At 35.5% G+C, this 27474-nt stretch overlaps 2 protein-coding genes and 1 pseudogene across 16 annotated transcripts in view; 1 reads left to right on the top strand and 2 right to left on the bottom strand.

Annotated features, from left to right (window-relative positions):
- The window catches only part of Erap1 (endoplasmic reticulum aminopeptidase 1), a 103915-nt gene extending 85856 nt beyond the window's left edge, over window positions 1-18059 (top strand). For all 5 annotated transcript variants that reach the window (XM_078045052.1, XM_078045060.1, XM_005326145.5 and 2 more), the window contains 15 exons: window positions 976-1096; window positions 1869-2023; window positions 2513-2626; window positions 4067-4198; window positions 5254-5385; window positions 5519-5590; window positions 7446-7594; window positions 8996-9075; window positions 9553-9736; window positions 11039-11195; window positions 11822-12006; window positions 12901-13062; window positions 13559-13699; window positions 14225-14306; window positions 16327-18059. In XM_078045052.1, the coding sequence (XP_077901178.1) occupies window positions 976-1096; window positions 1869-2023; window positions 2513-2626; window positions 4067-4198; window positions 5254-5385; window positions 5519-5590; window positions 7446-7594; window positions 8996-9075; window positions 9553-9736; window positions 11039-11195; window positions 11822-12006; window positions 12901-13062; window positions 13559-13699; window positions 14225-14306; window positions 16327-16482 (2022 nt within the window). In that variant the 3' untranslated portion in view covers window positions 16483-18059. The remainder of the gene's footprint in view (window positions 1-975; window positions 1097-1868; window positions 2024-2512; window positions 2627-4066; window positions 4199-5253; window positions 5386-5518; window positions 5591-7445; window positions 7595-8995; window positions 9076-9552; window positions 9737-11038; window positions 11196-11821; window positions 12007-12900; window positions 13063-13558; window positions 13700-14224; window positions 14307-16326) is intronic.
- Window positions 5683-6233, bottom strand: LOC101976161 (large ribosomal subunit protein eL21 pseudogene; annotated as a pseudogene).
- Window positions 18060-19354: 1295 nt separating the features above from the next.
- The window catches only part of Cast (calpastatin), a 108928-nt gene continuing 100808 nt past the window's right edge, over window positions 19355-27474 (bottom strand). For 9 of the 11 annotated variants that reach the window (XM_005326144.5, XM_013358987.4, XM_040273207.2 and 6 more), the window contains 5 exons: window positions 26915-27019; window positions 25509-25601; window positions 23323-23388; window positions 20930-21000; window positions 19355-19972 (listed from right to left, as the gene is read on the bottom strand). In XM_005326144.5, the coding sequence (XP_005326201.1) occupies window positions 20950-21000; window positions 23323-23388; window positions 25509-25601; window positions 26915-27019 (315 nt within the window). In that variant the 3' untranslated portion in view covers window positions 19355-19972; window positions 20930-20949. The remainder of the gene's footprint in view (window positions 19973-20929; window positions 21001-23322; window positions 23389-25508; window positions 25602-26914; window positions 27020-27474) is intronic. The other 2 variants (XM_013358985.4, XM_013358991.4) reach the window with 1 other exon arrangement.

Raw genomic sequence — 27474 nt, 5'->3', positions numbered from 1 at the left:
GGAAGTCCCTTAATCTTGGGCAAGGATAGTTGTTGGCTCTGTTATCACAAATGTTCCTTTTTTATGTTTGCTTCTGGGGATTGAACTCTCAGGGATGGTTTTCCACTGAGCTATACTCTAGTTCTTCTTTATTTTTTATTTTGAGATAGGGTCTACCTTAGTTGCTTAGAATCTCCCTAACTCACGGAGGCTGACCTCACACTTGTGATCCTTCTGCCTCAGCTTCCAGGCCATTAGGATTACAGACCTGTGATATGGTGCCCAGCTGCAGATATTCATTTTTATAGTGAGGCTGGGGATATAGCTCAGTGGTAGAGTGTTCACCTAGCATGTGTGAGGTCCTGAGTTTGAGCCTCAGTAACACACAACATATATACACACACAAAATAGAAATGAAGATTAAAACTATATCAAGCTACCATTTTGGGGGCTGGGGATATAATTTAGTGGTAGAGCACTTGCCTAGCATGCACCAGGTCCTTAGTTCGATGCTCAGCACCTGAAAACAAACAAACAAACAAAAACAACACCCAATTTACACATTTTAAAGAAGTATAATCTTAAGTTTCAAAAGGAGCAAAAAACCAGTTAGTGGTAAATCCAGGTAGATCAGGCCAGGCCAAACTCTCTGTGTTTTATTATTAGAACCCCACAGTAAAAATGAACATCTGTAGTTAGGCACCAACTGCAGTTCTCTGCAGAATTAGAAGTTGCTGCTGTCACTTTGCTTTTGGCCTTTGAGTATTCCTTTCTTTTTTGACCACCTTATGAACACGTTTAAAAAGATATTTTTGTAAATATTATGCAGCATTTGTGGTTGTTTTCAGAAAGGAAGTCAGCATGAAATTTCTAATTGTCTTCTTTAATACTAACAATCATATCCAACTGTAGGAAGCCATTGATGTCAGTCTTCTCTACAGTTGTAGGGAGAAACCACTATGATATTTGAATATCTTTCTGTGCCTTTCTCTCTAGGTTTCTGTGTATGCTGTGCCTGACAAGATAAATCAAGCAGATTATGCATTGGATGCTGCAGTGACTCTTCTAGAATTTTATGAGGATTATTTCAGCATACCATACCCTTTACCCAAACAAGGTAGAGATTTCACACAGATCTTTCAAAGTGGCATTTGATGACCCCAATCATTGATTATATTCTTTCCATTGGCTCACCCCATGGTTCTCTAGCCGCTCCTCATGTCCTCAAAACCCCAGCATTAAACATCAGATTGATCCTTCTTATCACCTCTCCTCTGATTGATAAAATAAACTTCTAATGATAGTAAAAGCAAATCTCAATACAGTTCTTGAGGCATGTGGCATGGGAACTACTTTGCCTTCTGATATTATTAGCCAGCAGGTAGCAGAGTGCAAAGGCTTTTTTTTTTTTTTTTTAAATTGGTACATGCTTAGCAAGTATATAGAAGGTGCTCAATAAATTTTTTTGAGTGAACAAATTTACACAAGTTTAAGAGATTCTGCATTTTATTTCTTATACAATACCTTAAAACTATAGTGTCTTTGAGTTTTTAGTTATATGTGTGTGTCTTAGGTATTCAAAATAGAATGGATTACTGAGGTACTTGTTCAGATTACTCAGCCCCAAAACTCATGGTCAGAAAGCTAGAAATAGAGTCAAAAGACCTGAGACAAAGTTTAGCTTGGTCAATTTGGAAGAAAAATGACTCCGAGTCACTGAGTGCCTTTTTCTCCGTTAAGAAGGGTTCTTCCTATCAGGAATTCCATATTTCTGCACAAGTAGCTCAGCTTTTCTTTTGGTCCTAACTTTCATCCATTCTGATGCTTAACGTGTTGGGGGAATGTGCAGCTTTGTGATTGGTAATACATTGTACTACTTCCTTCCCAAGATCTTGCAGCTATTCCTGACTTTCAGTCTGGTGCTATGGAAAACTGGGGACTGACAACATACAGAGAATCTGCACTGTTGTTTGATACAGAAAAATCTTCTGCATCCAGTAAACTTAGTATCACAATGACCGTGTCCCATGAACTTGCCCACCAGGTATACAACCTCAGACACTCTTCTTAAAAAGTATAGTTAAAGGCTGGGATTGTGGCTCAGTGATAGAACACTTGCTTACCATGTGTGAGGCACTGGGTTCGATTCTCAGCACTGCATACAAATAAATAAATAAGATAAAAAATTTCATCAGCAACTAATAAAAATATCTTTTAAAAAAGCATAGTTAAATGTTTATATTGCTTTTGTGGGACATATGAAGCAATTCATTTATTTTTAGTTTTTCTCTTTTCTGCCATAGGAAAATAATTTCTTTAATAAAGTTTCATGTTTCTTAATGCATATTGAAAAATTTTCATTTATATTTTGATAAAACATTTATTATATAAGTACATTTTAGTATTCATAAACAGACTTAGACATTTAAAATATTTCTTTCTAAGTGTGTTGCGTTTCTGTCTGCCATTATAGGTAAGTTAATCCAGTCTCCATAGAAATGTGTGAATGAGCTGAACTGTGTTTTCCTTTCAGTGGTTTGGGAACCTTGTTACAATGGAATGGTGGAATGACCTTTGGCTAAATGAGGGATTTGCCAAGTTTATGGAATTTGTGTCTGTCAGTGTGACCCATCCTGAGCTCAAAGTTGTGAGTTGTTATTTATGTTTTTGCATGAGAGCTTAATCTGTGGGTTTGTTCACTGCTGCTGGAAATATTTTCTAAACTTTGATTATAGAATTTATAGAAATATTTCATGAATAAGTACCCTGGAAGCTTAGATATGAATCACATTTCAAAAATGCTAGTGAACTTTCAATATTTATCACAGACTAATTTTTAAACTTAAGGGTTGACCCCTGATGGTTATGAAATTAAGTGTTAAATTGTATCTACCCTTAATATAAAAAAATAGAAATAACGATGGTCTAAATGTTCCATATCATTTTTCCAACTTGTAGGTTGCTGGTTATAGAAGTATTCATTGTTATTATCTCAACAAAACCCTTCTTGGCAAATCACAAGTTATACTGAGTATCAGATACATTCTCAGATTACAAACTTTATGCTTTGGAACTGCTGTTTATTTGTTTTAAAAATCATATGTTACACTTGAGAAAATCACATGTACCAAAATTAAAATGAACTATTTTATGTAAAAAAAAAAATCTTTACCCTACTACAGTTCTTTTCTTTTATGTATATTCACTACTTCCCATTTTCTCTCACAATTTACTTATACATAGTTAAAATAGAAAGTACATATAGCTATACTATAATGGGTCATAAAAATATTCCCATTTCTATAATAACTTTCAATAATAAAAATTATTATGAATGCATGTTAGTCAATTGAGTTAATGTGCCATATAAAGTTAAGGCTGGAATTTTTTCTCTATATTTTTCTTTAACTATATGGTTTTAAAGCTAAATATGTCTGTTTCTAAATACTACAGATGATTAATGGAAATGTTGAATCACTTAACATTTTACTTTCCTGTTTGGCTATAGGCGGATGATTTTGTTTTTAGAATAATATGAAATTTTTTTTATTCTAAAATGATCTGTATTTAAAATGAATAAAGTCTAAAATAATTTTATTTTCCTGTAATAGGAAAATAATTTCTTTAAAGCATAGTTTCCTAATGCATATTTGAAAAAATTTTCACTTTTATTTTGATAAAACATTTGTTCTATAAATACATGTTAATATTCATAAATAGACATTAGATGTTTAAAGTATTTCTTTTTGAGTGTGTTATGTTTCTGGCTGCCATTATAGATAACAGTTTAATCTTGTCTCCATAGAAGTGTGTGAATGAGCTGAGCTGTGCTTTCCTTTCAGTGATTTGGGAACTAGTCAATATGGATTGATGACTTAAAATGGTCACCTAAAATCACTGTTTTGTGGACTCTCTTTAGAATGCATAGTCATTCTGTCTTATTTCATAAATACTAGAAATATGGAGTATTTTGGCACAAAATTAGAAATGTAGACCTGTGAGCTCAGATCAAACCTTCCTCCTTTCATAATTTTAAATGTAAGTTATAGATGATATTTTCTTTCTTTCTTTTTTTCTGCCTTAATAGGAAGATTATTTCTTTGGCAAGTGTTTTGATGCAATGGAGGTTGACGCGTTGAATTCTTCACACCCTGTGTCCACACCTGTGGAGAATCCTGCTGAGATTCGAGAGATGTTTGATGATGTGTCTTATGAAAAGGTAAAAATGGATTGTATAGGTACAGGTTTTTTTTTTCTTTTTCTTTTTATAAGGGAATAGTTTGTACACTAAAACTGGAGTGAAGAGGTCATAGGTAAAGCTGTTTTTATGTAAAAAATCCAGATTGCTGCTTTTCTTAAGAAAAGAAAAAAGGATTTGGCCAACACTGGGCCTGTATTTCCTTTGGCAACATAAACTGGAGCTAAGTGGTGGCTTCTTCTTTCCGAGATCAAGGCTCTGTATTTCCACTTCACTTCTATCCCCAGCTCTATTGTCCTCTCCTCACTGAGGCTGAGAATGTGTTGCCATTTGTCCTGGTGTTTGTCTGTAGTTGTAGCAAACACAGCAGTATTTCTTATTTACATGTTTCCATCAAAAGTACAGGGAAGGAAAAAAAAAACATAATGTAAAAGAGTATGCTCTTAGACAAGTTCCCTCATTTATTCCATCTGTCATTTGTCACTGGAAACATCTGAGTTTGTGACTTATGATCTATGGCAATGGGGGTTAAGCAGGGAAGACAGCTTTTTACAATTACAGTGTACCTGGGAATTGTCTTGCCCCACTCTCCTTGTTACTCCTTCAGTCCTCTGTGCTCAAGGCTGCCTGGGCTCCCTCTCTATAGTTGCCCACCATTCGTCACCTGGCACCTACTCCTGTTTTTATCTGTGGAGCTCCACCCCTTGTGATACCTGCCTCTCCCACCCATGCCTTGGAGTGGCAGCGGGAGAGCTAGGTAGTGGTTCAGAGTGCAGCGTTTACTCTGCATCCTCATCCACTCACACTGAATAAAGGGTGCTGGCAGTTAATTCTAATTTGCCCCAAGGTAAGCTTGGCTACATAGAAAATAACAGCCCCAGTGAGTCTGGATCATTAAAAAAATCACATTAGACAAATCTGTTTCTTGGGCACCTCAAAGGTTAATTCACTTACTCTGTTTCACAAACTGCCATCATTAAAAATGTTACTGTGGCTGCTTTCTAAAAGAATTATGGCAAAAAAAAAAAAGAGGTTCAACCAAACTACATGTAATAATTATTTCTATATCTTTTCAGGGAGCTTGTATTCTGAACATGTTAAGGGATTATCTAAGTGCGGATGCATTCAAAAGTGGAATTGTGCAGTATCTCCATAAGTATAGTTACAAAAACACAAAGAATGAGAACCTGTGGAATAGCATGGCAAGCGTGAGTGTGCATTTGATTGTCTTCATACTTGGGATGGACAGGTTTATCATCTTGTTTTGTTTTGCCTTCTCCTTCTGAGAAGAACCATGAGCATTTTCTACAGAAGTGTAATGTGCTTGGTTTTGGTGTTTAGATTTGTCCTACGGATGGCTCACAAACAATGGATGGTTTTTGCTCTAGAAGTCAGCATTCCTCTTCAACCTCAGTAAGTGTCTAAATCTGTACATGTTCTCCTGAGCACCTTGTCTAACTTCATTTTTTTTTAAAGAAAATCATTCATATAGTCCATGAGTCTTTATTTTTCTACATTTATTATGCCATGAATTCATAGGGAATAGGTTCCACCACCTCAGGCTCCTTTCCATTTGTTCTCCCTAAATGTACTTCTCTGGGTGGTGTGGGATGGCGCTTCAGCTGAACCCAGGTACCTTTCTCTTTGGCTTCCTTCTTTTTCTGATCATTTTCCTTTATACATTTTAGGAAGCTCTCTCGGCTCTTAATATGCTCAATATGCACATTAATTCTCTTGGCAAGAATCTTGCCCTTAACCTGCTTATTCACAACAAGGCCAACAGCATGCTGGGTAACATTGTAGACTCTCCCAGTTTTGCCATGATAACATTTGTGGGGCATTCCTTTCTGAACACTTCCTTAATGCCTACAATATCACCTTTCTTGTAGATTCACATATTTGTGGCCAAAGGAACAACTCCATGTTTTCTAAAAGGCCTAGAGAACATAAATGGGGTTCCTCTCCTCTTTCCCTTGTTTTGACCATTTTGGCAAATTACTGGAAGATGACAGTTCCAGCTGAAAAGAAGCTCTAACTTGATATTTTTTGAAGGATATTAGCTCTGTGTCAAACGTTATGAATTCCCTGATTATCTTCCCTCAATCTAATGCCACCAAATTCAGCCTTTTGCAGTTTTCTTAAGTGTCTATACAAGAGGGTGGCACAGCCTTCTTTGGTGATAATTGTCACTGATACTAATTTCTTTCATTTCACTCTATGTAAAGCAGTTTCTTTTGTAGATTGAGATGCAGTGTATTAGTCAGGAGACAGTGACAGTCATTCCAGGCTCTGCACTATTGAAAAAACAAATAATGGCAATGGTATTCTTGAACATTTACTGTATATCAGGCATATGTAAGCATGTATGTTTATTATCTCCTTTACTTTTCACAACAAACTTATGATCCAAGCACCAGCACTATCTTTATATGTGGGAATATGAAATCCAAAGGCATATGGTCAATAAATTGCAGAGCAAGGATGTGAATTTAGATCTAACTCATGGGTTTTTTTTTTTTTTTTGTTTTTGTTTTTTTACTGCTTACACTATAAAGTATTTATAACATCTGAGTAACAAAATGGTTTGATTATTTATCTGGATTTGTGGAATATTTTCATAGGCAAATCACTTATGGGTGAATCTGGAAACTCAACAAAATTTTATCTACTCTATTTTTATTTTCTTGGCTTTTTAAAAATAGACTGCTTTATTCAAGTTTCCAAATTTATCCTGTAGCATATCTTATCCTTTTACTAGCTCTTAAATCTTTTCTTAAAAAGCTTTTTTTAGTATCCAAGAATGTATTCCCCTTTGAACTTAGACATGAGCTATCTCTATGTTATCACTTTGGAAGCATAGGCTCTTGGGTGAATGCTTTTTCCGTCCTTGCTTGTCTGAGAACCTGCATAATTATGTAGGTATTGAAAATCTGGTCACTTTCTCTCCCTTCTCTTCCCTCATTGATTCATTTTTGTGCCTGCTTGGTGTCAAGGCTATACCAGTCCCAGCAGGCCCAAATATGCTACCTGCCAGGACATAAGTGTAGTGGAGGAGACTGAAAAGTATACAATCCATGCTGTAACAGATGTGCCATGTTGGGAACACTGGGGTAAGGGAGTCAGGGCAGGAGACTGGAGAATAGAGTAAGGGATCAGGGCTCACAGAGGAGATTGTCAGTTGGTAGCAACCCTTTGAATGCAGGCTGGCCTGCTTTCTTAGGTTTGGGTCTAAGTGAGTAATGCATCTGTCCTTTTCTGTATAATTCAGCATTGGCATCAGGAAAGTGTGGATGTGAAAACCATGATGAACACCTGGACCCTGCAGAAGGGCTTTCCCCTGATAACCATCACAGTGAGAGGGAGGAACATACACATGAAGCAAGAGCACTATATGAAGGGATCTGACTCAGAAACTGGGTAATGTTCATGGAAGGAAACTCATTTTGTTACCTAGGTAACATCTACCTGATAGGATAAAATCTTACTTTTGGAAAAATGCCTTTACTTCTATTGCTAAAGTATTTCAATGGAATCTACATGCCCTATAAAGTTGGCTCATAATTCCTATCTTCCTGAAAGGATAAGGAGGCTTTATACCTTGGTTAATCTTGGTTAAGCTGATATTAAATAATTATTTTAACATGCTTATGTTTTTTTAGTTTAATAGCATGTTCTTTCTAGTAACTGGCTTGAAATCAACTGTGATCTAAGCACCTGCCGCTGAATTTCAACAGGGTTTGGCATTTAGGTTGGTGCAAGGAGAAAAGAACTTAGGTTATTTCTGGGAATTATGAGAGACCCCGATTCTTTTCTTTGGAAGTCCAAGTTAAATCCTGGAAATGGTCAGCTTAATGCCACAGAAGAATACAAGTAAAAATGAGATGCTACAATTCTATTGACAATGGATGGACATTATGTAAAAATATTTGTTTTATCTTGAAATAATTTCATGCTTATGGAAATGTAAGAATAGTGCCAAGAATTTCCATGACTTATACTTTACCAAGACTTATGTTAACTCTATACATATGATATATATGGTTTTTGAACTGTTTGAGAGCAAGTTGGAGACATGATACCCCTTTGCTCCTAAGTATTTGTATAGTATTTACAAAAAAACCAAAAACATTCACTATATAATCATAATATAATTATCAAAATTAGTAAATAAACTTGACACAATACTTTTATTTAAACTCCAATCAACTTTTCCAGTTGCCCTAAAAATACCTTTATATTAAGATAGAAAAATATCTGCTTCAAGATTCAATATAGGAGTACATATCATATTTGTCTCATTGTTTTATTTACCTTTTATTCTGAATCAATTATTCAGTCTTTGTGTTTCTTGACATTCTTGAAGAGCATAGCCAGTATAGGATATTCTAATCTTTTAATTGTGTTTTCTACTGTTTTTTCATGATCAGATTCAGATTGTGCATCACAGATAGAAATTCCACAGATATGACGTTGTATCCTTCTGAGTATATGATTTAGAAGGCACATGATATCAATTTGTGTCTGTACATGGTCACTGTTTTAAATTAGGTCTCTGGCCTCTAATCACCAATCACTTAAGCCCCAATTCCCAGTTCTGCTCAAGGAGTCCGAGAAGGATGAATAGTGCCTGAACTGGAAAACAGTCTGGATATATTTTGAGATCTTGGATACAGCAGTTTTTATACCATCTTGTTCTAAGCTAGCCAGTGCCTAGTGTATGGCAGGTGATTTAAAAGCTGTTTGTTACATTTTGAAGCAAAAAAAAGGTGATTTCCTGGATTTTCTTTTAAAACTGTAACCATGGTCTCTTCCTTTTAGGTACCTATGGCATGTTCCATTGACATATATTACTAGCAAATCAGACTCAGTTGGTAGATTTTTGCTGAAGACAAAGACAGGTAACTTACCATGAAAATTAAACTAGTTGAACTAAAGGAACTGTAGAAATGTGTAGGATTTAAACACTAAGTTTCTTTTGCTGCTTATCTTGGTTAAAACAAAAGGGATTAGGTTAAAATGTTGAAGAATTGCCAATGTAATGCCTGATAGAAATTAAAACAATTGAGCTATGTAATGTGAAAAAGGAGGGATTACCAATGAAAATTATCATTACTTTGTTAATATTACTGGGGCCTATAATATGTATGGTCAGAAATGCAGTTGCATTGCTTTCATAAATCTATAAATCTCACAAAATTTGTGTCTAAAGCTGATGTTGGCTTTTGTCTATGGGTTGCTGTTGTCTGTTTCCTAAAAGGAATAAGTGATTTTTATTTGTTTGATATTAAACTTTTCTCTAGTTTCCTTGTCCAGTCAGAAAAGCTTTCATCAGTCAAGATAGTAAATGAAACTATGATTTGTTTTATTTGCTGTAGATGTGCTCATCCTCCCAGAAGCAGTGGAATGGATCAAATTTAATGTGCGAATGAGTGGCTATTACATTGTACATTATGAGGATGATGGATGGGATTCTTTGACTGGCCTTTTAAAAGGGGCACACACAACTATCAGCAGTAATGATCGGGCGAGTCTCATTAACAATGCATTTCAGCTTGTCAGGTAATACAAGCTGTGCAAAGTCCTGGTTTATTTCTAAAAGCAGCTGTTATTACTCAGATTCTTGATTCTAAAGATGAAAGTGATTGATTGACTGCTAATGCGAAATTGAAAGGTGTTTCTTGTAAGTTCTTCTAACAATCCAAGGTTGCTTTTAACTTTGTAATTAACCTGCTGTCTATCTGTTACTGGTAGGTAACTTGAAGTATGGAATCAGTATTTTAACCTTTCTCATTAACAAATCAGATCAGACTGTGGTAAATGTGTAGAAAGCCAAGAGACAACATTATTTTTCCATCCTTAAAGCCTGGTCCTACAGCTTTCCCTTGTCCAGCTATGGCCTCTCAGGTTTCTTCCATGCTGGGTCTTTGACCACCTTGCAGCCATATTAAAGACCAAATATACCAGGACCAGTTATTTGCATTGAATTTGTTGATGTAAAGGAGAGATTTGCTCTAAACAACAGATACCTGAACTTCAGAACATTTCTATGAATATAGCTCATAACATTTGGCCCAACCAAATGACCTTTGCATGGTTGAACAGAGAGTGAAAACTCTCCTTTTTCTTTTTTCTCCCATGACAATGGTTTTAAGGAAATGCTTGCCAAGACTTAAACTTCTTCAATTTTTAGGCAGAACTGAAGTCTTAAGGGTAACCATCCAGGTGGGAAGGGGTAGCTCTGTTATTCATGCCCCATGTCCTTCTACTCTGAGTGGTGATTCTCCCTTCTGGTCCTCCTACCATCTCACTGGTCCTTCTAAGGTGACAAAAAGCAAGGGGGGAGGAGGGTTGCTTATTTGTTTCTAAGATTCTGCTTGAGTCTTAGAAGGTTTTTGCTTAATTATATAAGCTTATATGGTACTACTGAGACTTTGAACATCAACCCTGTATTAGGAAGAGTTTCTATGTGCATTCAGTGTCTTTTTGAAAGAGGCAAGATGTGCTTACACCAGGGATTCATACTTTTGCTGAATGGCAGTTTCTCTTGACCAGGTTTCCTAAAGGGTCTTTGATTGACATCCCCTTCTTACCCTGAAAGCTCAGCACACAATCCAGTGCTTCCTGAGGGACTTGCAGTTCATCTTAACCACAGGCTAGTCCTAGCTCTCTTAGCGAAACTTCTTCCCCAGTGTAATCTTGCCAGACGTTATATGTGACAGAAAAGGTACTAATGTAAAGGTTATTATTTATGAGGGGCTCATATATGATTGTTTTGCTAGAAGATTGTTACATTTTGAAGCAAAAAAAAGGTGATTTCCTGGATTTTCTTTTAAAACTGTAACCATGGTCTCTCTTGGTCAGCATCGGAAAGCTATCGATTGAAAAAGCCTTGGATTTAACCCTGTACTTGAAACACGAAACTGAAATTATGCCCGTGTTCCAAGGTCTGAATGAGCTGATACCCATGTATAAGTTAATGGAGAAAAGAGATATGAATGAAGTGGAAACTCAATTCAAGGTAAAAACCTGAAGTAAATAGAAAAGTTATATAATTATGTTTTGCTTTTTTTGTGTGTGAAAAAGTACTTACCTTCCTGTATTTTTATGTCTTCATATTAATATCAAGGAAAAGCCAATGAAAGTTCAGTATGTGGATTGATTAGCAAAGACTTTGATTTTATTTGGCACTAAAATAGGAATGGCTGTATTAGAATTCTATACTTAATTGTCATGGATCGTTATTCCCTTCCTTCACACACTTTTTATTTCACTTTACTTCTTTATTACAATGGGGAATATTAAGATTTTCTGGGACTGTCAGGGGTACCTGAAAGAAGCACAAAATTGTTACTTTTGACAAAATGTCATAAAGTTTTATTGTATAATTTGCTCTTTAAGAGTGGTAGTTCATCTTACAATATCTTTATTATTTGTTAAGCAAATAATAAAACCATTCATGATTATTTCTTGGTTTTGACACTTTTCATAATTAAATATAAACAGAGATGCACAGTTTAAAAAGTAAGATTTGAATTAAGCTTTAAAAATCAGTCCCCATTACCTGAGGGAGTGCTCGATTATATAAACATGAAATGGCCTGTGATATCATGCCACATGTCTCTGTCCCCTGTCCTACCCCTGCAGGCTTTCCTCATCAGGCTGCTGAGGGACCTCATTGATAAGCAGATATGGGCGGATGAAGGCTCTGTCTCAGAGCGAATGCTGCGGAGTCAGCTTCTCCTCCTTGCCTGTGTGCGCAAGTATCAGCCTTGTGTGCAGAAGGCAGAAGGCTATTTCAGAGAGTGGAGGGAATCCAATGGAAATAAAAGGTCAGTACTATGGAATAACCAATTTGTTAATGAAAAAGGTATCTTTCCTGGTTCCCAACTTTGGTGCTGACCAATGAGGAAAACGAGTATAGACATGTCTCCAATAACTGCCCTTTTTTGGAAAATAAATTGTTTTTTAAGATTTATCTCTATGTATCTCCCAACTTTCAGTTTTAAGAAATACTGGGAAGGAAATTCTGTGTAAGAAAGAGCCAAATATCTATGTAATTAGAAAGGGATTATAATAATTCCCATTTTTGTCTAGCTAAATGAAAATCTTATCAAACTGAGATGGCCAGACCACACTGAAAAACAGGCAATGCATTTTATAATAGCATCTCTGGGCCTCTAAATTCCCTGACAGGGGTACCTGGTTATTGCTAACACTGTCTATGCAAGGTAGGATTCTCACCATATCTGGAAATCTCTATCTTCGTTCTTTTCTCTTTGAAGCTTAAATGCCATCCAGGAAACATGATGCCAACAATCTATATGCTGTGTTTAAAGAAATGCTTACAAAGCAGTGGTCCTATTGGATTCCTGACTTGTACTCATTGAGTAAAATTTGAGGCTATTTTGAATTTCTTTTGGCTTGAAAGGTGACCAACTATGGAGTCACTCAACATTATTAAAAGATGATAGATATATAGGCGTTTATAAAAATTACATTTCTCATTATGTTTTTGAGAAGGTTGCTTAAAACCTGATTTTAGATATTTTCTCTTGCTTCTTTTTTATAAAATGTAACTGAAGGAGAGCAGTAATTGTTGTGTATGTTCCTAGGCATATTGTTGGAGTATGGGGCCAATTCATCAGTTATTAATTGGTCATTGTTATGCATCTAAATGTACTTTCTGCATCTCCAGTTCTCACAGGGTGTGTTCTTTCCCACAGCCTGCCTAATGATGTGACCTTGGCAGTGTTTGCTGTGGGGGCCCAGAACACAGAAGGCTGGGATTTTCTTTATAGTAAATATCAGTCTTCTTTGTCCAGTACCGAGAAAAGCCAGATTGAGTTTGCCCTTTGTACAAGCCAAAATAAAGAAAAGCTTCAGTGGTGAGTCATTCATTCATGTTCATATGGCCAAGGGAAATTAAATTAGATCAGATCATTCTGGCACCTATTTTTGTTCTCCTGGCCAGGAATTCCCTATTTTGCTCAGAACATTTGTGCAAGTGGGCACACATCTAATGAAAAAGGCAAATAATTAGGGGGAACCAGGTGTTGGGGAAAATATTTGAAGGAATATATATTGTATATCTTTAAAGAAATAATGTACTTGGAATATTTACTAGATATACCCTTCTTAACTATTCATTTGAGCAATTAAGAGGCTATATGAGGATTGGTATTATGAATGTGATTTAAATGTTAGTTTTTATTATTATGTTGCTATAGTGGGTTTATCAGGACTCTGGTTCCCAATTTACCTTTTGGGCCTTTATTATTGGCAGACTGGTTTGTTCTTTTACAAGTTACTTTATTGTAGTTTTTTTTTATAACTATTTCATCACCTACTCATTGCTGACATTTCTTCTCTTAATCATTACAGGCTACTAGATCAAAGTTTTAAGGGAGATATAATAAAAACTCAGGACTTTCCATATATTCTTACACTCATTGCCAAAAACCCAGTGGGATATCCATTGGCCTGGCAGTTTCTGAGGGAAAACTGGAATAAGCTTGTACAAAAGTAAGTAATGCCAAAATGTCTTGCTGGGACTGGACAAGTTCTTTAACCTTCCTGCTTTAGCTTTGCTGTTTGTAAAAAAATAGTAATAGTCTCAAGGGAGTTTTTTGATTGATGATAGGAAGTAGAGGTACTTAAAATATCCACATAAAATGTAAAACCCTGTTTCAATGTTAACTAATACATCTGGATAGTAAGGTTTTCCATTTGGTCTGGAGTGACCCCTCCCCTGTACCCATTGGACTATCTGAAGTCATCCTCCTACAGGTCAGCCTTATTAACTGTTTGCATTTGCCTTTGTCTAACTCTTGTAGCACCGCCTAAATCTCTATAATTTCTTTTAGATACTTAATCTTTTATTCAGATGTTGGCATGTATTATAATTTACCACTAGATCTTAACTCATTGGAGGATAGAGACCATATTTTACATCTTTTTCAGGCCTCATCAGTTTTCCGTTAAATGCTGTTACATATATGCTGAATGGATAAATATTTCACAATATATTTGAACAATTTCCATTTCTAGATTTGAACTTGGCTCGTCTTCCATAGCCCACATGGTAATGGGAACAACAAATCAATTCTCCACAAGAACACGGCTTGAAGAGGTAAAAGGGGGAAAAAAATCTCTTAAACTTAAGTGTCAATCAGCTACTAAATGTGGGAAGTCAAAATACTTTTAAAAGTTTGATGAACTAAAAATGGATTTTGTCATTTAGGAGCAGTTTGGCGTATTAACAAAAGCAAAAATTGGTTGCAAATAAACTAGTAAAAACTATGCCTTTTTTCAAACATGTTAAGTCTTTGCTCTGTAAGTAAAAATAGGGACTTAAAAAGATACTTTGAGACAACAAGTCCTTGTTTAAGGAGTTAAAAGTGAGTGCTGGGGTTGCAAATGACAGAAATGGTCATCAGCAGTCGTGAAAGAGATGGATCTGCAATCTAGGTTCTTCACTATCCAAGCTCATGGTCTCCCTTCTACTTATGGCATATACTTTCTACTTCCAGAAAGAATCTTAGGCATCTTATAAAATACATCTGCAAAATAATTGTTAAAATTTAAAAAAGCTGTGTTAGGGACAGGAGATAACTAAATGAGGAACTATACTAAGGATAATTATTACCATCCTATCCCTAAATTTATCACAGAGTTTCCTAGCAGTCAGGCAAAAATGAGAAATCCACATGAGTTATTCTCATGTAAGAGGGAACATGAGACATACAAGTATTCTACAAAAGCAGACTTTCCTCCAGCTTAAACTGCTTATTGCACAGAAAATGTTCTGAGAAGGCAGGTTTGAGTCAAACACTCAGTTGATGTCCTACATTTGCAAGGCAGATGAGGACAGAGAGTGAGTTTTGGATCAGGAAAGGGTTGACAGATGGCTTTGCTACCGCTTGTGAAGAGAGGCTATTTTCTGGTAGTGCTATCATGATGGGTTCCTTCAGGATTAATGAAATATTTTGACCATCTAATGAAATTACACATGTGCTTTGACCAAAGAGTACCCAACATGATTTTGAACGAACTGGGCATGTTGGGTACATCATCTTGGGTTCTGGAGAGTGAAACTAGGATGAGCTACAATACAAGGTAGAGCAGGAGGGGGTGGTCACCCCCAGTGAGACGTCCTGTGTTCAATTCATTGAGAAGTTGTACTGAGATGTAACTTTAAACAACTCTACCTCATTCTAAATTGGAATTTGAGCTTTCTAAACCCAATTATTACCCTGTCTTCCTTGCTTCTAGACTCATAATATGGTGTTCTGACATGGGTTTTTAGTTGTCTGGAATCTATGTTGAAAAAATAATACATCTTGGCCTACACTTGGCTTTCTCACTATAATATCAAAAATTTATGGATTAATGCTGTGAAAACTTATGGGGAAAGGTTAAGAACCCTTTAAGGTGAAATAAAATAGCACAAAGTTCAGTGCTGCAGCAAAGCTACCTATCCCCCATGTGAGCTCAAGGGGTTCAGATACCCAGAGGTGAAACAAAAGCAAAGTATTTTTGAGGAGATAGCCAAGAGTCACTTTTTGTCTCTTTAAAAACTATGAGGAACTTTCTGTAGATTTTTATCTTGTGAGAACAATACATGAATTGTGGATTAGGACAAAAAAATTGGCAAAGCTTCGAGTCTTACCACCCTAACTTGCTAAGAGCCCTGTTCCCTACATACCAGACCAGGCCCGTGGAGAAAGGCTGCATTTATGTGGTTGGAACTGTTTTGCTTGGCAAAGAAGATACTCTGCATATTCTGCTTTTTAGATACCATGTTTTAAAAATATTGTTTGCATTTGTTTGTATAGAATAGAACACACATTAAATAGACACACTCAATTAAATCTTAATTATAAAATGGTAAACACAGTGCAGCCCTGGCAACTGTGAATAAATAAGAGTTGCAGAAAAAAAAACACAAAACCTGACATCATGAGGCATGAGCTCATTTAATGTAGCTCAAGCTTATGTGTACCTAATCATATCCAGACACCTGGGGCTGCCTTATATATAGAATTTTGACAAATGCTGAAATTTTGGCTTCAGTTATAATTAGCCTGGGGTTATATTTGCTTAATGTAATAAAATAAATTTTAAAAAAATATATCTTTTTTTCTCACAAGGTAAAAGGATTCTTCAGCTCTTTGAAAGAAAATGGTTCTCAGCTTCGTTGTGTCCAACAAACAATTGAAACCATCGAGGAAAACATACGTTGGATGGATAAGAATTTTGATAAAATCAGAGTGTGGCTGCAGAATGAAAAGCTTGACCTGCTGTAACAATTCATTTCTTGCCAAGTTCCTATGGATCTATAATCACCAGAATTTTGTTGAATGTGAATGTTTTCAAATAGCAATGGTCATTTTTGGCTCCAGCTGAAGATACTTCCTTTCCCCCTCAACTCTCTGCATTTGACCATTTCACCCAATAGACAGCAATTAGTTTTTTTCATCAATGGACTGTGGCTGCTATTTACAGGTGCCTTATGATGTAAACCCAAGTGGTGGGTTCCCTACCACAGAGTAAAGGACCTGATTCTTTTTGTTTTATATTTTATGCTTAAGCCATGAAATGTCCAAACCCCTGTGCCCCATGTGTCTGTCATAAGCTGGCTCATTAATGTCCTTGTTAAGATGTAATAGTGAATACTGAACAATGAACACTGGATGAATAATTAAGGCAGAAATAGCTATGCTGGAGCTCTCCTGTTGACCCTTCCAGATCTGTTGTCCACTCTTTCTTCCCACTTCAGGTCCAGGTGCTGATGTGTAGGGCCCAAGTCATCAGGCTTCCTTGTCCTCTGAATTTAGTCAATGGCAAGCCCATGAGTTTGGAGCTGGGGTTGGGTGAGGAGAAGGTGCAAATATTTATTCCTTTGCAGGCTGCCGCAGACTGCTCTCCACCAAAGGCCATAGCTTTTGGGAGGTGGCCCTTTTTTCCACAGTCTTCTCCATCTCTGGATTCTGTGATCCTTTCTGCATTAGTTAATGCAATGGGAGCCTGGCACTACCAGTCCTGGAGATTGTGATTTTCACACATGCTGCCCACATCTTCGTAAAACATCCTTGTTTAGAACCCTCCTCAGATTATTCTGAATGTCAACTATTTTCTTAGGAACCCTGATAGAGTATCCCTTCTGGAAATAAGTATAGAGTGCATTCAGGTCCATAGGACACATCTTTCATTTGCTCTGGAGAGCTGTTGATTCTTAGGTAGAGAGGTGATGATTTCTCCTTCTGCTCCTCATTTGATATAGTTTTTAATTCCCAAATAATACATCATTGGCACTTATTGCCAATAAATCATTGTAGAGTCAAAAATATATGTTAATACACTGGGAACCCAAAATTATTTGCTTATTTTAGGCTAAATAAAGACAATGTATTATTTGGTTTTGGAGACTTACATGTGATTTTTGAATATATGACATTTTTTTGAATATATTGCATATTTCAAGATAAAGGTATATGACAGTCATGAAGAAATGTTAAAATATGTTGCTCTAATACACTATGGAATACAGTGACTCTTGGAAATAAATGTGTTTACTATTTCATTTTATATCTATTGGATGGTTAATGTTTTAAGAATTAAAAAAAATTAAAAACTCACTGGTAATATCTCCCTAAACTAATTTGCTTCTAACAATAATACAAAGCCACAATTTTAATGTAAAATATTTTGCTTTAATGATGTTTTATTTCTTGATTAATGAAACACAGAAATATTGATTTTCAATTTTGGTCACTTGAGGAAACGATCTACTTTGGAAAAACTGATTTTCTAAACATATACAACATTGCCACAACAATGTGTGGAAACCTTTTTGGTAATAAAAATATTTGTCTGTTCTTTACTTCTGAGTGGATATTTGCAATCATTTTCTCCTGACTAGATTTTTTTTTAAAAAAGAACTGTTTTAGATCCCATTCTTTCCCAAGTCATTGTGAATTACTAGCAAACATTCAAGTTTAAAGATATTTCTAATAAAAAAGGTATATTCCCAAGCATCTCAAATGAATGCTTACTTTTCTACTATTCTTAAACCTGTGGATCTTTCTATATCATTTAAAAATATCTCTCTATATTCATGGAAATTAGTAATAGTGCAACCATATCCTTGCACACAAAATGTCAGTGGTCAAAGATTTCAGTCTTTTTAAAAATGAACAAAAAGAGCAATACCTAATACTGCCCAAATAGGAGAATTAGGTACGGAGTTAAAGTTCATCAAGAAAAGTGTTTTTTTCCTTTTCTTGTTAATGGTTTGAATGTAGAATCATGACTACTTCTCTGATGGGACAGAGACTTGTTTTAAGTAGTGAGGTTTGAAATCTTATAGGTATGTGCCTGATTTGTAGAGAATCCTTTTAGAAAGTGTTAACAAATTCAAGGCCCATTATATGCAGTGTTATTGTTACTTGTCCTCACCCCCATTAGACAGCATTGGTCAGATTATATTCATGTTTAGTGAAGTTAGTGAAGTTCTAACAAAAATTTTAAATTGATTTTAAGGAAGGTTGTGCTCTCTAGAAACAAGAAATTCCAAGTCTGTTTTATTATATGTATCTGACATCTTTTCCTGCATCCACTGCCAGGAAATAAAGATGAAATTAATTATTTATCAAAATCCATCAATGATATCAGTGCAATGCTCATAAACTATTCATTCAGAAAGATATGGGAAACCACTCAAAGTTGTAGGACATCAGAGTTTAGTTCTTGAATTACTGTGGGGGAAAATCAGATTTTAGATTTTAGTGTACATATATACATATGTTTGTGTATTTTTTGCTTTTATTTTAAAGCAGAACTTTATTTTTGTATTTAGAAAACTAAACTTTCATAAAGCCAGATGCAATACAGTGCAAAGACTAACATGGTAAATGGCTCTAAGCAAACAATCGCTGTTTAGGCTTTATGTAGAGAGAGTAGAAAATACAGTTTAATAACATGCTATACCAACAAAATTCAAGCCATATGAATATTCTAAGGATTAAATGTTCTTGTTCTTGAAGTTTACTACACATCATCTAGCCTGTGTCTTAATCTTTTGCTGACTTTTGATTAAAGTCTCAGTGAGTTTTCTCTGACTATAAGGTGCAGAAGTCCTGACCCCTGGAAATGAAGAGTTCAAACTGAAAAGGAGGATTGGTGCTTCCTGGTTTGTCCAGGTTACATAGTATTCATTTATTATCAGCAGCCCAAGAGGAGATATGTGCCCAATGTACAATATTTTATGTTTGACCTACAAACATTAACCCAAAGAAACATCAAACACAGTTCTGAAGCCCAAGAGAAAAGAGGTAAATAAGAAATCAGAACATTGATGAATGTTTGTTTAAAGCTTTGTTTTCCAAATGCTAAAAAAATATAATAATAAGTGCAAACTGAAAATGCTAATGAGATTTACAGGCACTGTGTGTAGAATGTGCAAAATCTGCAAGGTTTTTCTTTCTATTTTTCTTTGGGGGGGGTATTTAAGAAATTTTATCAAATATATTTCTTACAAATATAAAGCTTCCTTTCTCTCCCAACTGAAGGCAATTAAAAAAAAAATTAAAAGTTCATCAACACTCAGTACAGTAACACAGGTGAATCAGACAAATTCATTTTCTTTCTGGAAAAGAATAACAAACACTGTTTAGGATGTCAAACGACTTAACAGATACCACTATCTAGAAGCCACCCAGAAGAATGTTCTGTTGCCAAAGTCTTTATTCTTCAAAAGTCACCATCCACCAGCTGAAGATTTTTATATGTAGATACCTTGAAAAATTCAAATAAATCCAGTGAACCCTTTGATACATAATTTACATATCACAAGCACAGAAAATATGCTATGTAGTGAAAGCATTGTGTAACACACAAGAAGAAGCAATTTCTTATTTTAAGGAAATATGAGAGTAGAGTATTCATAGAAAATTTTCATTAAACTCTGGAAAAAATTTTACAGCAGTTCTTTCTTATCACTATACCTCCCCTCTTTACAGGATCCATAAAAATAGAATGTGGTGAGAGAACTGAACCTGAGTTAGTCTACAATTTGAGTTCTCCTAGGCTTTGATCAGTTAGCAGAGGTATACTATTGTGGCTTATGGTAAGATCTCCCTACTCTGACAATTTCCACAAGGACCCATCTCTCAATACAGATCTTAGAAATTCCTTCATCTGCTGGATTTTATCTTCATCTTCAGGCATCATAAATTAGAACCAAACATAGTACTTTACTTTCCAAAATTAAGACAAATAAAAATCAATCTTTTCCTTTGCCTTTGTTCCTTAAACCCTGTAATTCTTACTAGACTCTAAAGGGTACTCCCCCAACCCACACACTGTATGTATATTGATATGTTGGTGCAATGTGAACCAAGGTCATTTCACTACAAGTTATAACATTAATTTTGCTTTGCTACAGCAACTTGAAGTCGTAGCATTTGAATTTTGAAGTTCAATTGGCTTTAGATAGTCATTTACTTAAGAATCTTCTCTAATAACAAAATCTTAATCATAAGACTAATGTTTTTAAACATTCTAATATTACAAGAATCCCATTTTGCATTTCTCAGATAATGTCTGATTACTCTGAAATTGTGCAAGGTGCATTTCATGATGATAGTATAAAAAAAACATGAAGTAATATTTAAGAGGTGGACTTGAATGCTTTCCATATAACACAGGTTGACAGAAGAAACAAAATAGTCTTCATTTACAATGAACACTCACCTTACCAAACAGTGTAAACTTTAACTTGTTTTTCTTTCATCACTTTTTGGCTTGGAAGCTTCCTCCACTGTCTAAAAGGGAGAGCAAAACCATCAATGAGCTCCTTCTTTTTTGGATTAAGTGTCAAAAACAGGGAAGGAAGGTTTATGAGGAATAGGCTTGTCAAATTCAAAGATGATGGTAATGTGAAAATAAGTTGGTTCTAAGTTTCTCTTCTTCAACTGACCAGAACACTGTGTCTTCTTCCCCTTTGATCTTCTAATAGAAAAATAATTTTAAGTGATCCCAAATTTCTCACTCTAAACATTTTTATATTTATATGAATTTATTTATGCAGTGCTGGAGATGTAACCCAGTGTCTTACTCGAAAATGCTCTACCACTGAGCTATTACCCAAACCCTATAAACTTGTTTTTTGAAAAGCCCTTCGTAGGCAACTTTTAAATATGGACAGGTCTTCTTGGATGGCAGTATTTTATCATTTTATAGTGATCCATTATTTTCCCATATTTAGGGCTGTAACTGGCTAGCTAATACACTCATTATACAGGGTTATTAAGTTTTCTATTTTCATTAAGGGGCTAATCAAATACTTAATATAAATAAAATTAAATAATAAGCAAGTAAGTACTTAATCCATCTAAGATATAATGGTATTAGTAACTGTCAATTATGAGTCCTGTTTCTTGTATCCTTTAATAGAATCTAATATAGAAGATTTCATAATCTTGTTCTTAAGAGTTTAATGCAAATAGTCTAGTTTTTAAAACTGTACCTTTAGTCAGAGGATCATAATTATAACCATGTGAGTCATATATTCTTGGAATTAGAAGAGACCTATAAATTGTCAAATCCAATGTCTATTGCTGACCACAACATGAGTTATTTTAACAACAGGAAGCTCCCAACAGTTGTCCATTAATGTTCAACTAACTCCAAACCTTGGCTTTGACACTATGACTTCCATTCATTACCTTTCATTCTACTTTCTAGAGCAACATGAAAACCTATGTACTGATATAGTCTGCATGCCGAATGCCTTCCAGAAGTCCATGTATGAAAGGATTGGTCCCCAGGGTGGCACTGTTGGTGGGTGCTATGGACTTTTAAGAGGTGGGGCCTTATGGGAGGTCCTTGGACCAGTAGGGGCATGCCCTGACTGTGGTAAACCATTTCTTCTTCCTTTTTTTTTTTTTTCCTTTTTGCTTCCTGGCTGATGAAGTGAGCAGTTTGCTTTGGCACATGTTCCCACCATGATGTGTGCCTTACCAGAAGACCAAAGCAAGGGGGAAAACTGAACATGGGCTTGAATCTCCAAAAGCCATGAGCCAAAACAAACCTTTTTTCTTTATATGTAAATTGCCTTAGATATTCACTATAGTGACATACATGACTAATACATGAACTAATAATCTCATTAGGTACTAATCTCCCTAACAGTTGCAGTCTAATGAATATATTTGACCATAGAAACTGAATAACTATCTCCCCTAATTTTATATACTATTTTCATGCCCTAAAATTTATATAAATTATATATTCTGGTATTATTGAAATAAAGGCAGAAAATTTGAATTGTGTTAAGAACATTCACAATTTATTTTGATATTTAAAGTTCCAATTATTTAGAAATTATTAATACATATTAATATATTACTACTTGGTAATATAATAATACTAAATATATTTACACAGAAATTTAAAATTACTTAGCATATCATGTATACACATGTACCTGTATACATACACACATGCATAAGTATATTTTTAAAATTCAGTTTCTTGAGCAAGAAATGCTAGAGCTAGCTAGTGCTTAAAAATCTTTTATTGTAAATAGCTGTTATGGTTTAGCTATTAAGTTTTCCCTGAAAAGCTCATGTGTTGCTCTACTGTTATGTATGTATATCTAAAAAAAGAACAACAACAACAAAAACAATAAAAAATCTCATGTGTTAGAAATATGATATGCAACATAGGAACATTCAGAAGTGAAATGATTAGATTGTAAGAGCTGTAACTATTCAGTAGATGAACCCATTTGACAGATTAAGAATTTGAAAGGATTAGGACACTGGGAGGTAACTGTAGGCAGGCAGGGTACAGCTAGAGGAAGTATGTCACTAGGGTTGTACTCTTGAGGATTTTATTTTGCTCTGCTCCTTGTTCTCTCTCTCTCTCTCCCCACACCCCTTTCTCCTTCTCATGCGTGGACTGAACCTCTAAAACTATAAACCTAAAATAAACTTTTCTTTCCTTTAAATTGTTCTTGTCAGATGATTTGGTCACAGCAACAAAAAGTTGACTTATAATAAGAAACTAAATTACTACTAGGGATAAATCCCACTTCCATGTAATTGCTAAACTAATGTTTAGTTTAACAGCCTCATATTTACCTTTTCTGAATCCTTCGCTTCACCTCCATTTTGGGATGATTTGGAACTGGAAGCCTCCTTCTTATCCTAAAGCAAAGGAAATGCAATGAGGTTACTTGCTGTCATCAATCCACCTAGCAACTAACTCCTGGCTATGATCAAATTAATCTAGACTATTTTTACAAGCAGCCTGTAAATTCCCAATTTAATTAATAACAGGTGTTTTAGTCATGAGTTTTTAAAACAATGGTGAATGTACACAGAAGTGTTTAAGGCAGGAAGTTAAAAGATTAAAAATAAGGTATGAAGTGACCATCCCATGGATGATCTGCTGAGTTCCATGGTATGTGACTCACACACAACTAATTCTGATCATCAAAATGGAACTTGTCCATCATAAAAAAGACAAGAAATAACAAGTGTTTTCTCAAGGGGGTGGAGAAAAGAGAATCTTAGTACATACACTATTGATGGGAATGTAGATTGGTCCAACTATTAAGGAAAACAGTGTGAATACTAAAGAGTTAAAAATAGAACTATCATACACCCCAGCAATCCTTCTTCTTAGCATATGCTCAAAGGAGGTGAAATTATGCCCTCAAAAAGGTATTTGCACTCCTGTGTTCCTTATAGTATCATTTATAATACCAAGATATGAAAATAAGCTAAATATACTTAGATAAATAAAAAAAGAAAATGGCAAATATACACAATGAAATACTATTCAAGCCTTAGAAAAGGACAGCTTGCCATTTGCCACAGCATGGACACACCAGGAGGACAATGCTAATTGAAGTATTCCAGGTACAGAAAGCAAAATATTGAATGATCTCATGTAGATTACAACAAAAGAAAAGCAGTCGGGCGCAGTGGTACATGCCTGTAATCTCAGGAGCTTGGGAGGCTGAGGCAGAAGGATAGCAAGTTCAAAGCCAGCCTAAGCAACTCAGTGAGACCTTGTCTCTAAATAAAATACAAAATAGGGCTGGGGATGTGGCTCAGTGGTTGAGTGCCCCTGAGTTCAATCCTTGGTACCAAAAAATAAAATAGAAAAGCTTAACTACACACAGAACAAACAGTGGTTACCATGGGCAGGGCAGGCATAGGGGGCAGGAAATTAGGGAGATGTGTGATGTGTGTCAAAGAACATGAAATAGCAAATAAGTAGAATGAACAAGTCTAGAGATCTAAATCACATTATAAGGAGAAAGTTATAAAATTATATTGTATAAGAAATTTTTGTTAAGTAGATTTTAGCTGCTGGTCACAAAAATGTAATAATAAATTAATAATAACCAATATGTCAGTCTGCTTCACTACAGTAACCATTTTCCTATCTTTATGGATCCCATAACATCATGTAAACCTCAAATATACACAAAAACAATTTATGAAAACAAACAAAATAAACTGTACATAAAACACACACACACACATACACACAAAATGAAACCAAAACTCAGAGTATTTTTGGACTGGCTTTTGTAGTCAAAACCAAGACATTGTTGTCAGTATTATGTGGAGAAATTTAACAATGCAAACAACTGCAGAGCTGGAGTAGGTTACATAGGAAAATAAAATCCATTTACCATAAAAAGATATTAGGAGTTTCCAAGTGTGAAATAGGATTTTGAGGAGGTCTACAAAGGAAATCACCCAATACAAAAAGACCAACTATGCCATGATTGGAAGCTATGATTAATAATAACCAAAGCAAGGTTAAATCTAAGATCTGCAGGACGTATTGTTCTGAGAATAATAGCGAAGGCATTCATTTCATGTTTCCTTCTATGTGAATTAAGGGTGGCGGTGGTTTACAGGTACAGAACCTCACACTTGTTGAATTAGACATTAGTTTTTCATTCACTTTTAATCACATCTTGAGAATCTGCTAAGTATCAGGCATTTTGCTACTGCTGAGCATACAGGTCATCAGAGAATGATGACCATTATTCAACTCTGTTTACATCACAGGACCCAGCTTATAAATACCAAATACTATTGGCTTAAATAAATATTAACAGAATTCTGGACAGGCTGCTTGTCACCCCTGGGGACACATTAAAAGTGTTCAGAAATGATACATTTTTATGCTATTGTAAAAGAGTGCACCTCTACTTATTTTAATTTTCACCTTTATTTTATTTTATCTTGAATTTAGAAATCTTTGTAGCATAAACCCAATCTTGCCATTTGCCTCAGTTTACCTGCCCATCATCGTCCAGGAGGTGTCTGTATTCAGGTGGGATAGTGTCATCTCTTTCCCCCAGCTTGTCTCTGTGTTCAGCTTTAGTTCTTTCCTATAAACATTGAACAGACATAATGACTCTTCATTTCCTCCTTCACTTAGAAAAATTCATTCTAGGATGCAGCATTTGTTTTACTCTTCTGAGGCAAAACATATGCTCTGTGTTTATTTTTTAAGCAATAAAACAACAAAATGGATGACAACAGTTGGTGAAAAAATGTCCACCCATATGCTTCTATATGTCAGCCTATATCTGTGAAGTTTCTGTTTGTATTTTAAATTGAAATAAAGGATTAAATAATTATCTTCAGGAGCCACATTAGGAGAGAAAAACCCAAGGGCATAAAATAAGTTTTTTCTTGTTCAAATTTCAAATAAAATACATTGACTTGTCAGAAGGTCATATTTACAGCTTCGACTATTTTTAACCAACTCTGAAGGAGTTGAAAATTGTAGAAAATCTGATGCTTGTGTTGCAGTGAGGAAGCACCTGCTGGTGTGTAAGCCATACTTGCCCCAGCATCCCCACCTGTGGGTCTCTGCTAGGCTCCATACAGATTCTGGGACCCTCCCTGCAAGTGGAGTAGAGTTGATTTTTCTGAATTATTAGAATTTCACTTTCCTAATATAAATTAAGTTCACATCACTATTCCTGTGATGGAATGACAATTGCAGAAATGCCAGAAATGCCCTGCCTTTGTGACATCGATTTGGCCGATCAGATAGTTACATTGTGGTTCTAAACTAGTTTCAAAGCAGCTGAAATAGATTAAGTATTGCGCACTGAGTATAAATAAGTGCTTATACCTAGTATATCAAATGTATAGAATTAACTGTGCCCTCTCTTCATAGTGCTGAACTCAGCCCAAGGCCTCTCATTGGGAGTTTGATTTCAGATTTAGTTATACATGCAAGAGAAGGCTGCTGGGGGAAACCTCTCACCAATACATGAACTTCGCCACTACTAGCACACAAAATGTGTTCAATTAAAAAGTGCACACATATGCATATCCTATGTATGATGTCCTTATTCCCAAGTAAAACCAGGAAAAGGTAATGCAAAAGAAGAAAACAGAATTAAGAAAGCAGAACTGTACTGTGTAACAATGGAAACATCACTACAAGGTCAGGTCTCAAATAGGACACGTGATTAGGTCTGTGCGACAAACATAATCCTTCAAGAGGAAATAAAGAAATGCCACATAGACCACAGGGCAGAAAAAACAATGAAACTCAAATTCGACAACTGTTCGCTTAGGCCAGCTAAATATAACATCAGAGGTATTTTTTTTTTCCTTTTCTGTGGAAGATGGGATATTATATGCTTTAAAAACCTTACATGAATAATTTTTTTTTTTTTTTTACCTTCACTTTATCTTCCATTGGTTTGCTCTCATCTGGGTCAGGCTGCCTTTGCCCGAGACTATCAGAAAGTTTATCCAAGGCATCGTCAAGCTCTTTGTCTCTCTGCTAAAAACATAAATAATTCTAAATTAGTTACTGCTTAGTCAAATTGTTTCAGAGGCAAGTCAGCCAAAGAGCCCCATTTTTTTCAGGAGTGGACTCATTTTCTTGGAAGAGAAACTAGGTGGGTTGCAGGAATAGATACGGTTACAGAAGCTGAGTAAAAGGGAGAGGCAGCAGTAATACATGTCCATTTGACTGGGTTGGAGGACCAGAGCCCACCCTGCCCAGAATTCTGGAAAAAAAAACACACTAAATTATGGAATTCTCTGTGGTAGTGTCAGGGGCTGCACCCCAACAGGTGACTCAGAGGTTACCCTCACCCTAGAGGGTCCAAATGTAAATGAACCAGTCACTTTCCTTTTATTTAGATATTAAACACAATTTTTTTTTTTAAAAAAGAAAAGACAATCCACAGATGTCAGATGGTTAGCAGGTGGGATTTTGCAAAAGAGGATGAG

This window comes from Ictidomys tridecemlineatus, chromosome 1, assembly GCF_052094955.1.
Source record: "Ictidomys tridecemlineatus isolate mIctTri1 chromosome 1, mIctTri1.hap1, whole genome shotgun sequence".
In the NCBI taxonomy this organism is placed as follows: domain Eukaryota; kingdom Metazoa; phylum Chordata; class Mammalia; order Rodentia; family Sciuridae; genus Ictidomys; species Ictidomys tridecemlineatus.
The sequence above is the reverse complement of the archived record's forward strand: the minus strand, read 5'-3'. Positions and strand labels throughout refer to the sequence as shown.